At 41.9% G+C, this 15,591-nt stretch overlaps 1 protein-coding gene across 1 annotated transcript in view; it reads left to right on the forward strand.

Moving 5' to 3' along the window:
- The window catches only part of LOC132392123 (trichohyalin-like), a 130,033-nt gene that overhangs the window by 95,424 nt on the left and 19,018 nt on the right, over positions 1-15,591 (forward strand). The window contains exons 7-11 of the mRNA XM_059965972.1: positions 1,736-1,771; positions 4,031-4,156; positions 8,438-8,608; positions 9,589-9,681; positions 14,272-14,364. Coding sequence (XP_059821955.1) covers positions 1,736-1,771; positions 4,031-4,156; positions 8,438-8,608; positions 9,589-9,681; positions 14,272-14,364 — 519 coding nt within the window. The remainder of the gene's footprint in view (positions 1-1,735; positions 1,772-4,030; positions 4,157-8,437; positions 8,609-9,588; positions 9,682-14,271; positions 14,365-15,591) is intronic.

Here is a 15,591-nt window from a genome sequence, read left to right on the forward strand (position 1 = left end):
TATAATGTTGTGCTAAACTAATTAAATTAGTAATCAAATGTAGTCCCTCTGTCTTCACACTGTCCACATCCATCTCTGTCATATTTGCCTTCACCACCTTCCCAGGCAGCTCATTCTAGGTCCCACCAGTCCCTGTATAAAAGTTGTACCCAACACATTCCTTTGCACTCCCACTCACCTTAAATGCATGCCTTCTGGTATTAGACAATTCAGTATTCGCAAAAAAAGATGTCATCTGTCTGGCTATGTTTCTCATAATCTTATCAGATCTCTCCTCAGCTTCCGCCACTCCAAACAACTCACGTTTGTACAGCCTCTCCTTATAGCACATGCCTCTAATCCAGGCAGCATCCTGATAAACCTCTTCTGTATCCTCTAAAAACCTGGACACCCTTTCTATAATGAGGCAAACCAGAAATGAATGTGATAATCCAGATTTGGCCTAACCAGAACTTTATAAAATTGCATCGTAACTTCCAAAGTTCAAAGTAAACATTATCAAATTACATATATGTCACCATATACTACCCTGAAATTCATTTTCTTGCAGGCATTCACAGTAAATACAAAGAAACAGAATAGAATCAATAAAAATCTGCATACAAAGACAGACAATGTGCAAAAGACAACAAATTGTGCAAATACAAAAAGAGGGAAATGAATAAATAAATAAGCTTTCAAATCCTGAGTTTTACAGTCCATAGCTTTCCTATGACAGTTCTCCCTGTAGATACGCTGAACGGTTGGGAGGGTTTTACCTGTAATGGACTGGGCTGTATCTACTACTTCTTATGGATTTTCCATTGAAGGGCATTGGTGTTTCTAAAACAGGCCATGATGCAACCAGACAGTATTCTCTTCACCGTGCATTTATAGAAGTTTGTAGCAGTCCAGAGTCTTGAACTCAGTTCATTGATTAATAAAGTCAAGCATGCTTTGTGCCTTATTTACCATCCTATCAAACTGTGTAAATCTCTGATCTTCATATCATCTGCAAATTGCTAACACACCCATCTACATTTTCATCCAGGTCATCTACGTATCACAAACAGCAGAGGTCCTTGCACAGATCCCTGCAGAACACATCAGTCAGAGACCTCCAGCAAGATTAGGTCCCAACAACCACTACCCTCTGTCTTCTATGGGCAATACAATTCTCATTCCAAGTCGCCAATTCATTATGGATCCCATGCATTTTAATCTTCTGTATAAGCCTCCTATGAGGTGCCTTGTCGAACATCTTAGTAAAACCTGTAAAGAATGAATTTGGGTTAAGGTGGTAATAACTGAGCATTGAAATATTTTAACAGATTAGGCTGATTTGCAATTCAGTATGGAAAGCAAAAAGAGTACTTGAGCAGATTATTTATGATATTGTTAAACAGTGTGTGCTTTAAGTACATTTCCAACCATGAACATTAACTCAACACTGGCTAAAGTCAGTGACTGCTATTGGCTTCTCTCTCTCCTTCTCTAATAGTGATGACTCTTTCCTTTTGTTACCTCCCTCCTCTCCCCCATCCTCTCCCCCCCCCCCCATCTTTCCTCTCCCTCATGTACAGCTGAATCTTGAAATTGTCCTACACATATCTACAGGAATATGGACTCCCATGTGTCATTTCCTCTTGTTCGGTTTTAACATTGTTGCACTCTATGTCATGCTTTATGAAATGGTTGCATTAATGACAAATGTTTTTCTAAACTTTCCTGTGTTTTTCTCGCTCTCTCCTTGTAGGTGGAGGAACGATTGGAAAAAGATTTTATGGAGAAGGTGAGGCTACAAATACCTGAGTTTTGTTCCCTGTTCTCAACAGTTCTGTTGGGTAAAAGTGAACAAGAGTAAAGACAAACTATCAAACTATTAGTGAGGTAAAAAATTAAAGTGACAGCATCAGGTACTTTGGAATATGGAGTTGCCCTTGAAAGACAAAATGGAGGCATTCTGCAAAGTTAACACCAAATCTGAATTTGGTTTCAAATCAGCATTGACTATCCAGATTCTGACTGTGGATCTGATTACATATTTATTTATTTTACAACTGCAGTAGAAGTTCTCACAAAAAATAATATGCTCAGAAAAACAATCATCATGACATAATCTGCTAGATCTTCATATTTCTTTATGACAGAAGATCAATTCAGCCCTTAGAGCCTATGTCTACCCTCTGAACAACTTCATTTCCACATATATTCCTATTGAATCATGTTGACCTTAAACACCCCTGTTTTCCCACCAGGGATATTTTATAGAAGCCAATAAACCTAAAAATTAGCAGTTCTTTGGGCATGGGTGGAACATGAGGAGGAATCCCATGTAGACGAAGGGAGAATGTGAAAAATCCACACAAACAGAACCATGGGTCAGGTTTGCACCTTGGTGGTTGGAGCTGGGCTGCATTACCTTGGAAGTGGCTTTTCGATACATACCCATACATGAACTCTAAAATGCTGCAAAGCTTAAACATTTGACTCAATTTGGCTGGCCACTTGGTCAAGTGTGCCTCAATGATGTTCACACAATTGTTTGCACATGAAAAATAAGAGTGCACTTTCTACCTCCCTCACAAGCTTTCCTCCATTGGCAGTGCTAGTAAAGGTGACCCATTGAATCTGTGATTTCCTTAAAAGTATAAGCACCAATGTGAAGTATATAAAAGTATGAAAAGTGAAAATGGAGTTTTTATTTCTCAGGATGGAAATGTCTAATATTAGAGGGCATAGATTTAAGGTGCAAGTTGGAGAGTTTAAAGGGAGATTCACAGGCCAATTTGTAGTAAGAGTTGCAGATGCCTGGAACAAGCTACCAGAAGAGATGGTATAAGCAAATACAATAGTAAAGCTTCAGTAGCATTTGCGTAGACACGTGAATATTGCCCTTGATCTCCCCACCTCCTAAGTCCTTCATAACCCTGACTAATGGATCCCAGCTCTGGCTGTTAGAGTATCCCCAACACCAGCAGCTTTAGTGTTGTGTGAACAACCAATGCCATTTCCATCCTCCACCCCAGCTGCAAATAACCAACTCTGAGGTTCCCCTTTGACCAGTATGCAACTCCTAACCTCCTCCATTGGAAAAGATCACACTGTAAGTGAAACAGTTACTCAGACTGAGGCAGGGTGGCATTTGTAGGTGTAATAGAGTTGGCGAAGCATGAAGAGAAATGGGAGAGAGATAAGGAAAAAATGGGCAATGCACCAGGGACAGAGACATGGGGGTGGTGGAAAGCTGGGGGGGGGGGGGGTGGAACTGGAAAGAGTGAGACACATGGATAGAATAAAGTGAGACAGGGACATGGAAAGCAGAGGGAAGAGACCAAGATGTGGAATGATAAGGAGAGACAGGGTTGTGGTGGGAGGAGGGAGAAGTAAGCAGGTATGTATCTGTGCTTACTGTGAAGATAGACATTTCCTGAGTGTGAATAGAAATATAAAAAGTTAAAATATAAAAAAGTGGCCTAATTGCAGAGGACTCAACTTGATAAATCAAGGTCTTTGTTGCTGTACTGGTTTGCATTGCTTCTGGAATGTCCATTGCACCCTGTCCACATATGACATATTGGCTGTGATAATGTTGTTCATAAGCCTCTCTGGGTCCCTCTGACTAAACGTGGGACTATATTTTGTAAATAATCTGCACTTTCCAATATTATTTGTATTGTGCATTTATACTGTTTAGCAGTATCTAATGAAATTGTTTGGCTGAGTGCTAGCAAAAACTACAAGGTGTTCACCAATTTCTTAACTAATAACTGTAGAACTCCTTGCAGTTTTTGAAACATGCAAAATAAAATATTGACCATTTTGAAACTTTTGAAAACATCATTAGTGAGAAATGTATTGCTGTTTTAATGCCAAAAATGCAGGTGTAGGTAATTTTTAGGCCCATAGATTGAATACCGTTGTCAGCATTGTCAATATTGGTTTGATTTTGGTAGGTCCTGTCTAGAGTGAGCACAGATACTGGCCTTGTGCTGTGGAATACTCTGCTGCATGTGACCTTTCTTACTAATTGGTGCACTTTTTATTTCAGGGATCCAGAGCAGCTTCAAGCCTCTCTGCAGCTACCCTTGCCTCCCTGGGGGGGACCTCATCAAGGCGAGGTAGTGGGGAGACTACCACCTCAATAGACACTGAAGGTTCAATTCGAGAGATCAAGGTAAAGTGTATTGGGAACATTATAGAATTCACTGATAAACACAAACATTCTTTAAACAAGTCCATGGTGGAGATGAAGAAACCTTATTCATTAAGAAGTTGCCAGGGTTGTTGATCATAGCTTAAAAGAGTCGAGAAGTTTTGTTGCAGCCTGATAAAGGTCTAGTTAGGTTACATCTAGATTACTGCATTCAGTTCTGATTGCTCCATTATACATAGGAAGGACGTGGAGGCTTTGAGAGCATGCCGAAGAGGTTCACCAGGATGCTGCCTGGTGCGCTATAAGGAAAGGTTGAACAAAGTTGTTTTCTCTAGAGGTTTGGCGACTGAAGGGAAATCTGGAAGAGATTTAAAAGAATATGAAACACATAGGTAGAGTAGACAGCCAGTATTTTTGTACCCAGGGTTTAAATATTTAATACCTGAAGGCATTAAACATTTGATGCGAGACGGGGTAAGTTTATGTGTTAAGATATGTTAAGCAGCGTGGTAGGGTCGTGGAGTGCGCTTCCTGGAGAAGTGGTGGTGCAAATATGATAGGTCTTCAAGAGGCTCTTAGATGGGTACATGAATGTGCAGGAAACGAAAGGATATGGACATTGTGCAGCAGAAGGGTTTAGTTTATTTGGACATTTGATTACTAATTTAATTAGTTTGATGAAGGGCCCGTCCCTGTGTTGTACTGCTCTATGTTTGATGTTCGACCATAGATGGAGGATGTGGTGGCCGACAGGGTGAACACATGAGGTGATATGCTCCTTTTGCAGTCTACACAGTGCTTCTGGGTGCTCCTGGTGCATGGGCTCAATGTTCCCAATACCATTTCAAATGCTCCCTCTCCGAGGAGTGACCATGGATTTTGAAAAATCACTTGGGTTATAGAATGCCTTAGGATCCTCTTTAATGCTACTTGCCAAGGACTTTTCACGGCTCCTCCTGGCTTTCCTCATTTCCTTCTTGAGTACTTTTCTGGCTTCTAAAGGGCACTGCTTGATTCTAGCTTTCTAAGCTTTACATACTTTCTCTTCTTGACTAAATTCATCACTTCTCTCGACATCCAAGGTTCCCTGACATTACCATCCTTGTCTTTCCTTCTGACTGGAACATACTGTACTGTCCTGTACTCTGTACATTTGGTCTTCAAACAGCTCTACTTGTTGGATGTGGACTTGCCCAAAAACAGCTGTTCCCAATTAATCCTCCTTAGTTCTTGCCTAACGCTCCCGTAATTTGTCCTGCTCCAGTTTAATACTTTCCCGCAAGGTCCATATTTATCCTTATTGATAGCTATCTCAAAATTTAATGAATTGTGTTTAATGTTCCATAACTGTTCACCCACTGAAAGGTCATTCATAGTGCCAGGCTCATTACCCAACACCAGGTCTAGTATGGCCTTTACACCTTTCCCTAATTTGCCTGGTGGTTATTGGAGGGGAGAAAGAGGTGTGGTCTGTAATATAATCCCATCAGAGTGATTGCACCTTTATCACTCTGAGCTCTATCCATATCAATTCAGTGGATGAGCCCTCCATTATGTCCCTCTGAGTCCAACTGTGATATTGTCCCTGATTAATAACGCAACTCCACCCCACCCCTTCCCACACACTTTTACCTCCTTTTGTGTCTTTTCTAGAACGTCAAAACCTTGGAACATTAAGCATCCGTTCCTGTTCCTCTCTTAACTTCACTATGGCCACAACTTAATAGTTCCATATATTGATCCACATTTCAAGTTTATCATCCTTACCCATAATATTCCTAATATTAAAATACGTACTCTTCAACCTTTTTATCTGATTTTGTCTATTCTTCTCCTGCCTGTTCTTTGTGCTTCTTGACATCTACCTTCCTCTCAATCCCTATTTTTTTGGCCTGTACCCCATCCCCCTGCTAAACCAGTTTAAACCTTCCCAGTAGCACCAGCAAACCTCACAACTCGGATATCGGTTCCCCTCAGTTAAGGTGCAACCTGCCACTCTTGTGCAGGTCACCCCTTCCTCGGAAGAGGGTCTTGAAACTTTGACCCATGCACCAGTTCCTCAGCCACTCATTCATCTGTTCTATCTTTCTATTCTTCCCCTATCACCTGGCACCAGGAGTAATCCAGAGATGACTGCTTTCAAGGTCCTGCTTTTCAGTCTCTTTCCTAACTCTCTGCTCAGGACCTCTTCCCGCTTGAGAATGTTACACCCACTTGAGAAAGTTCTGCAGTCATTCTGAGACATCCTCAACCCCAGCAATCAGGAGGCAATACACAATCTGGAGATTTTTTCACGGCCACAGAATCTGTCTGCCCCCTAATGAATCTGTCATCACTATTGCTCAGTCTGACTTTACCATTCCTTGCTGAGCCTCAGAGCTGGCCACAGTGCCACTAGCCTGGCTGCTGCTACTGTGCCCTAATAGGTCTTTCCCCCACCCCAGCAATATCCAAAGGAGCATACTTGTTCTTGAAAGTTTGTGTCCATGAAGCACACGCAGAAAGGCATGATTAAGTTGGGTAGCTTTATTTTGACTAGCAGGAGCACCATTGGCTGAATAGCTTCTGAAATTATAAATTTTCCACACTTGACTTCCCTGTCTCTTTCCCAACTGCATCATTTTTCGCTTCCTCTTTTTTCCTCACTGCTGGTTTGCCTCTATAGCTTTTTCCATCTTTCATCTATCTCTAAAAGTATTTCATTATCCCTCTCTGTTAGTCTTGTCTTTCAATTTTGTCCCTCTCATTCTTTCACCTTGTCCTACCCAAACTCTTGTCATTTTCTTTGTGACTGTATCATTGTGAGGAGGGTTGGGCCCCTTATCTAAGAATGGATGTGTTGGCATTAGAGAGAGTCAAGAAAATGATCCCAAAAATGAGAAGTTAATGTGTGAGGACTGTTTGAAGGCTCTGGTTCTGTATTCACTGGAGTTTAGAAGAATGGGGGGGTGGGGGGGGATATCTCATTGAAACTTATCAAATATTGCAAGGCATAGATAGAGTGGATGTGGATAAGATGTTTTCTATCATGGTCAAGGACCAGAGGGCACAGCCTCAGAATACAACAGCGTTCCTTTAGATCAGAGGTGATGAGGAATTTCTTTAGCCAGAGGATGATGAATCTGGGGAATTCATTGCTACAGATGGCTGTGAAGGCCAAATCATTGGCTACATTTAAAATGGAGCTTGATAGGTTCAAAGGTTAGAATGTCAAAGGTCACAGGCAGAAGGCAAGAGAATGGGGGTTGAGAAAGATAATAAATCAGCCATGACAGAATGGTGGAGCAGACACGATGACCCTAATGGCCTAATTACGCTCCTAAGTCTTATGGTCTTAAGGACTTTATACCTGTCAGGCTCAACTTAACTTTTATTCATCCCTTCACCTCTGCTTCTATTCGTCTCACTTGTGTTTCAGATTCTTTTTCTGTCCCCACATTATATAATTCCTTTCTTGTCTTCTCATCCTCTCTCTTTTACATTTGGTGTTTTTGTACTTTTGTCCAGAACTGTTCCTTATTCTTCTCGTTCCTTATCTCTTCCTCTATTATTGCTCTCTTGTCTGTTCCCTCTATTTGTTTTCAATCATTGTCTCTCAATTTTTTTCCTGTTTTCAGCTGTCTGATATCTACCTTTTCCGTGCATCTACGTATTTCTCTCAGTTCTTGGTCTTTCTGTTCTCACTACTGTCCAATTTTCCCACCATTAGGAAATCTTTGAATTAAAGGACCAGATACAAGATGTAGAAGGAAAATACATGGAAGGGTTGAAGGAGCTGAAGGTATTTAGTTTGGGAATGAGCGTGAGCCCTTCTCCCAGTGGTGTTTAGCTGCCAGTGTAAACAGATGATGCTAACCAATAGGCTCCAGTTAAAACCGATCTCCTTTCATCTGACCAGCTTCCAACTAACGGCATGAATGTATTCAGTTTTTCACCCTACCATTAACCAATTTCTAACAAGCTTCTTCTTGTTATTCTCTCTGTGATCTTTTTTCCTCTGGATCACTCACCCACCTTTTGCCCCTGTCTCTGCTAGTTGGGAGAGTTTGAGTCTACTATCCTAGAGCTGGGTTATTTCACAAATTGTACTTCCTGCGGGTGAAGTAAGTTTGACTACTGGTTGGTCTGTGTTCTTTCATATGTGACTGAGTAAATATCTCCTAACAAAATGATTCTGTCAGTGTGTCTTGGCTTTTTAAGGCAGGCTTTGTCCTGGTCCCAATGGAAAGCAATGCTATCCCTTCCATTCTAGTTTCTTTGCTCGCTGCTCCTTTGACAATTTGCTTTCTGCCCCTTATCCAGGACTCATTGATGGAGGTTGAGGAGAAATACAAAAAGGCCATGGTATCAAATGCACAGTTGGACAATGAAAAGGCAAACCTTATGTACCAGGTGGACACACTGAGGGAAGACCTGATGGAGCAGGAGGAACAGTTAGCAGAGATGCAGAGGGGATATGAGGAAAAGACCAAGGTAAGTAAATGGGATGTTCAACATCATAGCGCAATGACTAAGTGGGATAGCCCTTTTATAATCAAGAGATTTGCAGATGCAGAAAATCCAGAGTAACACATACAAGATGCTGGAGGAACTCAGAAGGTCAGGGAGCATCAATAGAGAGGAATAACGAGTCAATCTTTTGGGCCAAGACCCTTTATTAGGACTGGAATGTAAGGGAGAAGAAGCCATAATATAAAGGTAGGGGAAAAGGAAGGAGTACAAGTTGCTGGTGTTAAGTGGAACAAGATGAAGGGTTAGGTAGTTGGTGGGGTAGGGGGAATGAGGTGAGAAGATAGGTGGAAGAGGTAAAAAGCTGAAGAAGGAATTAGATAGGAGAGGGGAGTGAGCCATGGGAGCAAGACGATGGGCAGGTGAGGAGAAGAGAAGGGGTAAGAGGGGAATCAGAATGAGGAATGGAAAAGGAGGAGGGAGAGAAATTACCAGAAGTTAGAGAAACTGATGTTCATGCCAGCATTCTTCCTCCTTCCTTTCCAGTCCTAATGAGGGTCGAAATGTTTACACTTTATTCCCCTCCATGGATGCTGCCTGACCACCTGAGTCCCACTAGTATTTTGTGTGTAGAACTTTTATTCTGTTCAATAATGATGACATCCAACGCTGCGCAGGAGAACCACATGTTGAGTTTGCTATGCTCTCAGCAAGTGGTGGAAGTCTCAGACACAAATTCTCATCCTATGAGTATGGGGAGCAACAGATAACCCTCTCCTTTCCTTACCACCCTACCCAGTTTCATGGTTTGTGTGGAGATTTCTGGAAATAGATCCCTGTCTCCTCACTCAGGTCTCTCATTGCTTCAGGTGCCCTGAGGTGGGTTATTGGTTGGAGTTTCATCTGTGAACAGTGTTCATCCTTATCTCTGCTATTGCAGATGCTTCACTTTCAACTATCCTGGTTTACCGAAGCTCTAACACATAACTACTTCTTCTCGCTAGGAACTGGAGAGACAAAAACATGCTTATAGCATCTTGCAGCGTCAATTTGAAGAAATGAAGGAGACCCTTCAAGAGAGGGAAAAGATGTTAACGGTGAGTGAATTGGTACAGGCCTTTCCAGACAGCGAGCAGCAACCATTTCTGAAAGGCAATAGCCAGTAACGCTGATAGTATTCTAATTCATCGAATACCTTGGATAGGTTTTCCATGAATTCGAATGTTAAGATTCCAATTTGTCTAGGACTAGGGATGGATAGGAATTCAGGTTCAGGTCTGGCTAGGATTAGCCATGGATTGGTATTCTATGAATTAGTAGGCTAAGGTTCAAGTTTCTCGAGGATTACCCATGCTTTTCGTTGTTCCGTTTAAAAATGCTGATGCTGTTATTTTGGGTTTTTTTGTGTACATTATGAATGGATGCGTAGCCCTGCTTCATCTCATATGTGAAGACCGGTTGGTTGGCATGTACTGCTCATGAAACTTGAGTACGCCACCTCAGAAGCACTTAAATCAATTTTATAAATAAATAAATATACGTATGTATATACCGTAAATTCCAGTGTATAAGCTGACCCCCCCCCCCCCCCCATTTTCAAGGTTGAAAAAGTGACTTTTTCATGTTACCTTCGTATGAGCCAACACCTTTTGTAGAGGTTTTTGATTTAACCAGAAAAGATCACAGGATCTCACATGCCGATACTCAGCTTTGCCGGATCTGGAACCTGGAAATTTTGTGAACCAGTACCTGCTAAGAAAACAGGCCTACACATTGTAGAGCGTTATAAGCGAATTCTTAATAAATAAATTGGGGAGAGAAGTTTTGGATTAGGTTCCCAATGGTAAAGAATCCTCTGAAATGTAACCCCTGTGAAACCATTTGGCGCCCATCGTGATCTCATTAAAACATAACACGGGGTGGCAGGATCAGTACGTGTACTCAGTATTGAGTTTGCAACCACCACGTACAAAAGATTAAAACAAATGTGATGTGATGCTGGCTTCAAGCTGAAGGTTAGTGATTTTGCTAAAGGAACAAATAATTCTGCAGCTGCTAAGTTTAGTGTAAATGAGAAACAAGAGAGAGTGGAGAAAGGCAGAGGACATGCTGAGGGAAATGCCGAAGACGAAATGTGCAAACTGCGGGAAAACATGCCAGTGGCCAGAACTGGAAAAAAGGGTTTTAGAGTGGGTGAATCACCAGCGATCATCTGGATACACTGTTACCAGAGAAATGATTCAAGTTCGAGCGTTCAAATGGGCAGAAAAACACAGTGACATCAGTGAAAATTTCAAAGCTACGCAAAGTTGGTGGACCCGATTTATGAATAGACGTGATCTTGTGTTGAGACAAAGACAAAGATTGCTCAGATGTTGCCGAGTGACCTTGAGAATAGGATTACAGCCTTTCAATTGTTTGTAATCAAGCATCGAAAGGCACATTCTTACCCGTTTTCATTGATTGGTAACATGGACAAGGCACCAGTGTTCTTTGATTTTACCGGCAACCGCACTGTCAATCAGAAGGGGGAGAAAACAGTCCTTGTCAAAACAACTGGACACGAGAAGCAACATTTTACTGTTGTGTTAATGTGTATGGCTGCTGGGACCAAACTACCACCGATGGTGATTTTTAAGAAGAAAACATTCCCAAAGAAAGAAAAATTCCCCTGGAGCGTTGTTTACGTTCAAGAACACGGCTGGATGGATTAAGCGAGTTGCTTGAAGTGGGTTAAAGAGATGTGGCGTCGGCATCCCAAAGGTTTCAGGAAGGAAAAGTCACTACTTGGCTGAGACATGTTCAAAGGGCACTTGTCAGGTGAGACAAAAACAGCATTGAAAGCTGAAAATACAAACATTGCAGTCATCCCTGGTGGTTTGATGTCTGTGTATTCATTTTGGCACCTTCTGTATAAGCTGATCCCCTAATTTTAGGACCAAAATTTCGGGCCAAATCTCAGCTTATACACTGGAATCACACACACGCACGCATGCACGCACACGCACACACACACACACACACGCACACGCACACGCACACGCACACACACACACACACACCCCGCCAAACCCCTGGACGATGGGCAAAGTTTGGGCACCCCAATCAAAATTTCTGTTACTTTTAATAGTTAATAGTAGAAGATGAACTGATCTCCAAAAGTCATAAAGTTAAAGATGAATCATTCTTTTCAACATTTTAATCAAGATCAGTGTATTATTTTTGTTTTGTACAATTTTAGAGTGGAAAAAAAGGAAGGAGCACCATGCAAAAGCTTGGGCACCCCAAGAGATTTGAGCTCTCAGATAACTTTTACCAAGGTCTCAGACCTTAATTAGCCTTATACACACACACTGATACACTGCAGCGATGGCTTATATGTGCCACCACTGCAAAACCTGAAATACTCCCTCCCCTTCAGTCTTATCCCTTCCCGATCAATTGTTTTCACAGTTATAGGTGTGCTCGTGAATTATTTGAAGCTGGGGAATTTGAGATGGAGTTCTACAGGTTATAGCATGCCCCGGTGGAAGATGAGTTGTTGTTCCTCAAGCTTGTCATAGGCCTCATTGTATCAATGTGGGAGACCACAGACAGAAAGGGCAAAGTGGGATGGTAAATTAAACTGATAGGCAACTGTACGTTCAAAGTTTATCTGCAGATACTTCACAAAATGATATTGTATACACAGATAAGCAGTGAACACTGAAATCTTGACATTTCCTGTCTCTTATTCCCTTGACGATGGCAACATGTCACGTCACCTGAGACCATGGCAGTGGGCTAGGAATGAGGATAGAATATAGCACTGCCCAGAATGTGTTTCTTGTCTCCACTAAGTGACATTTAAAATGTGGAATAGTGGGCTATTGCGATCTCAGATTTTTTTAAAAATGTCTGAGGTGACATTTTAATCTTAATCTATGTAAGAACTGTTGCTATTGTATGGTTTGCTTTCAGTATGTCATCATTTCTCATATTCACCCTTTCTCTGGCTTCTTTTCACTTTCTCCCCATTCTTTTCTACCTTTTCTTTCTCTCTTTCTCTCTCTCTCTTTTCTCTTCTGCTCTCCATGGCTTGGGTGCAACTGGTAGGAAATCAAAGAGCTGAACCAGAAACAGCGTTCTTTTGCACAAGAGATCTCCGACCTCCAGGAGACGCTGGAATGGAAAGACAAGAAAATTGGGGTAGGAACTACCTGTGCATGAAGGACCTGACACCGCGGCTACCCATTTCTTGCTCAGCATTTAAATTGGATGACCAGATTTTGTTAACCCCGTGGCATTTAGACCTCTGGTGATTGACAGAAGTGACAGTGTTGGTGAGGCCAGCTCTCCCAGATATGGCCACATTTTAAACCCTGTGTAAAGGCAGTTACAGATTTCTTTCCACTTTTTCCAGAGGATTAAAACATTGCCATTGTCCACAGAAAAAAAGCCTCATTCTTACATTCTGAGCTAATATTTTTCTCTGGTTTGCCAAAAACACTTTGCAGCCAGCACTTTAGCAGCACGGCCATCATTTTACCTGACAGTCAGCTTACACACACCAGGATCCCACAGCAGCAAATGAAAATGATCAGATGATCTTTCTCAGTGATTTTGATTAAACATTCAATGTAAATAGTACCTTGGTATATCCAATCTGGAAGAAGACAGAGCCTTGGTTTAATGTTTCACCTGAAACCCAGCACCTCAGATAGTGCAACCTCCTGCAGAACTACAGTAGAGTATCAGCCCTAGGTTATGTGCTAAAGTCTCTGGAGCCACCTTCTGAATAAGAAGTAAGAAATTGTCATGTTGCTATTGTATCTGCATGAAGAAGGTGTTCTCCATCCAGTACTATAACGTTCTTAGGTTCCTGAAAGGAATCACCAGAGGACTGGCTGTGGGAGGAGCCTCAGTGGGAAACAGTGACCATTCTTTGGTTTGTTGCTAACCCATGGTAATGCAGTACAAGGAAAACCACAATATACACGACAACTGAGAGTAGCGACACGTGAATGAGGTACCAGGTCAGCCACAATGCAGGTTACAGACCATGGAGTGGAAAGGTACAAGATAGGGAATGATAACTCTGTGGGAAAACTGCAGAGAAGAACTAAAATGTGATGCCCTCCTCACTGACCCGTGATTCTTGCAGACTGTCCCTCCAAAATACTGTGATGCTTCCAGTGATCACATGCCCTCCAAAAGCCTTTATCTCCTCAATTCCCAGAACTGCAGCCGAACATCAAATATTACCCCTCAGAACCCTGGACCTGGCATCTCTTTTGTCCCACTGATGCAACAGTTCCCTTTCTTCTAGCTCGTAGTTCTTCCTCGTTGACCAGTCGCTGCTTCCCTTCCTCTCTGCTGGTGAGAAGCTCCTTTTCCATCACTGACCAGCAGTTTCCAACTCTGCCGCAGAGTTCCTATCCACTGCCGCCCTTTGCCTCCTTCCCAAAGCTGTTTTGTCACATACAGTCTTTGAGGTGTTTAGACCTTCTGAGGGGTTAACAAAAGGAAGTTGACAGTATGTACAATGATGAGAACTGTTTACTTAAACTGATGTCACCATATAAACATTACTTTTGCCTGAATCTTTTGAATCTTGCCTGTATCTCCTCACTTTGAATTCTGTCTCCTGTCTATTTTTACATGCACTTTTCCTTTTTCTCATCCATCTTCTATTACTGATGCATTAGGCCTTAGAAAGACAGAAGGAATACTCTGAAGCCATCAGGATTGATCGAGATGAACTTAGAAATGAGGTTGTAATGCTGAAGGAGAGACTAAAGGTACGGATTTGGGACTGGAAAGCATCTCCTAGTCTGGGGTCCTGGACTTTCACTTGCACAAAATAATATTGAGAAACAGGTAGAGGAAAAATAATAATGAGAAAAGAATATTGAGAACTGGGTGTTTTGGGAGGGGAGGACATTGCAGCACCAAGGAAAGCTTGCAAGCTGTTACAGGTCGCGTAATCAGCAGGAAAGAGATGGTGCTCAACAGCAAGGGCGGTGTTATTGTAAGCCTCAATCCTTCCAGGCCAGGGAGAGGGTATCAGTTGGGCTTCCATCTCCCAGTTCCTATTCAGTTGCACTGGTTGAGGATGGGGCAGACTTAACTAGGATTCCTCCTGCTTTCCAACAGCCTTTCTGAACTTTATGCATGAAGTACTTTATGCTGGAACAAAGTTCTGGAAGGAACCCATCACCTTTTATAATATACTCAACTGAAGAATAGAAGCTAGAGATATGTATTACTTGCATATTGCTATTGGGAAAATTTGTCCCCACCAATAACAGACATGAAGAGTGGTATAGCTCAGAAACAGGGCCTTTGGCCCACATCAGTCATGCTGCCCTATTTGCCCATCTACATTAATCCTATTTTCCAACATTAAGTCTATATCTTCCTATGCCTTGCCTATCTGTCTAAGTGCCTCTTAAATGGAGTAATTGTTTTTCTGATTACACCACTTCTTCTGGAATAATATTCCAGATGTTAACAACTGTGTAAAAAAAAACCCTCAAAAATCCTCTTTAAAACTTCTTCCCTTCACCTTAAACATGTGCCCTCTTGTTCAAAGGCCTTTCATGAAATTCTGAGTATCTACCTTACCTATGTCTCTCATAACCTTATATGTTTCTATTAGATCACTCCTCAGACTGCATTGTTTCAGGGAAAACAAGTTCAGCCTGTCCAACCTTTCCCAAAACTGCTCTTTCTCTGTAGCTTTATTGGCTATTGTTATTTTTTCACTCTCTCCTACCTCATTGCTCTGTGTAATAGTTCCACCTGTATGAACAGTACTTGACTTCTAACAAGGTGGCACCAGTGAGCAATGGCGACATCTCGCAGACAGCTTACAAACCTGCTGGATACTCTTTTCTAAATATACTTCTTCTGAACTGCAACCAGTTGCAGCCTGTAGTTTCCCTTTTATGGATCTTTGAGCTGACTGATGATCTGGCACTTCTGTGATCTCAAGGGGATTCAGCTGGACTACAGCTATGGCCAGC

Source organism: Hypanus sabinus, chromosome 4, assembly GCF_030144855.1.
Source record: "Hypanus sabinus isolate sHypSab1 chromosome 4, sHypSab1.hap1, whole genome shotgun sequence".
Lineage (NCBI taxonomy): Eukaryota > Metazoa > Chordata > Chondrichthyes > Myliobatiformes > Dasyatidae > Hypanus > Hypanus sabinus.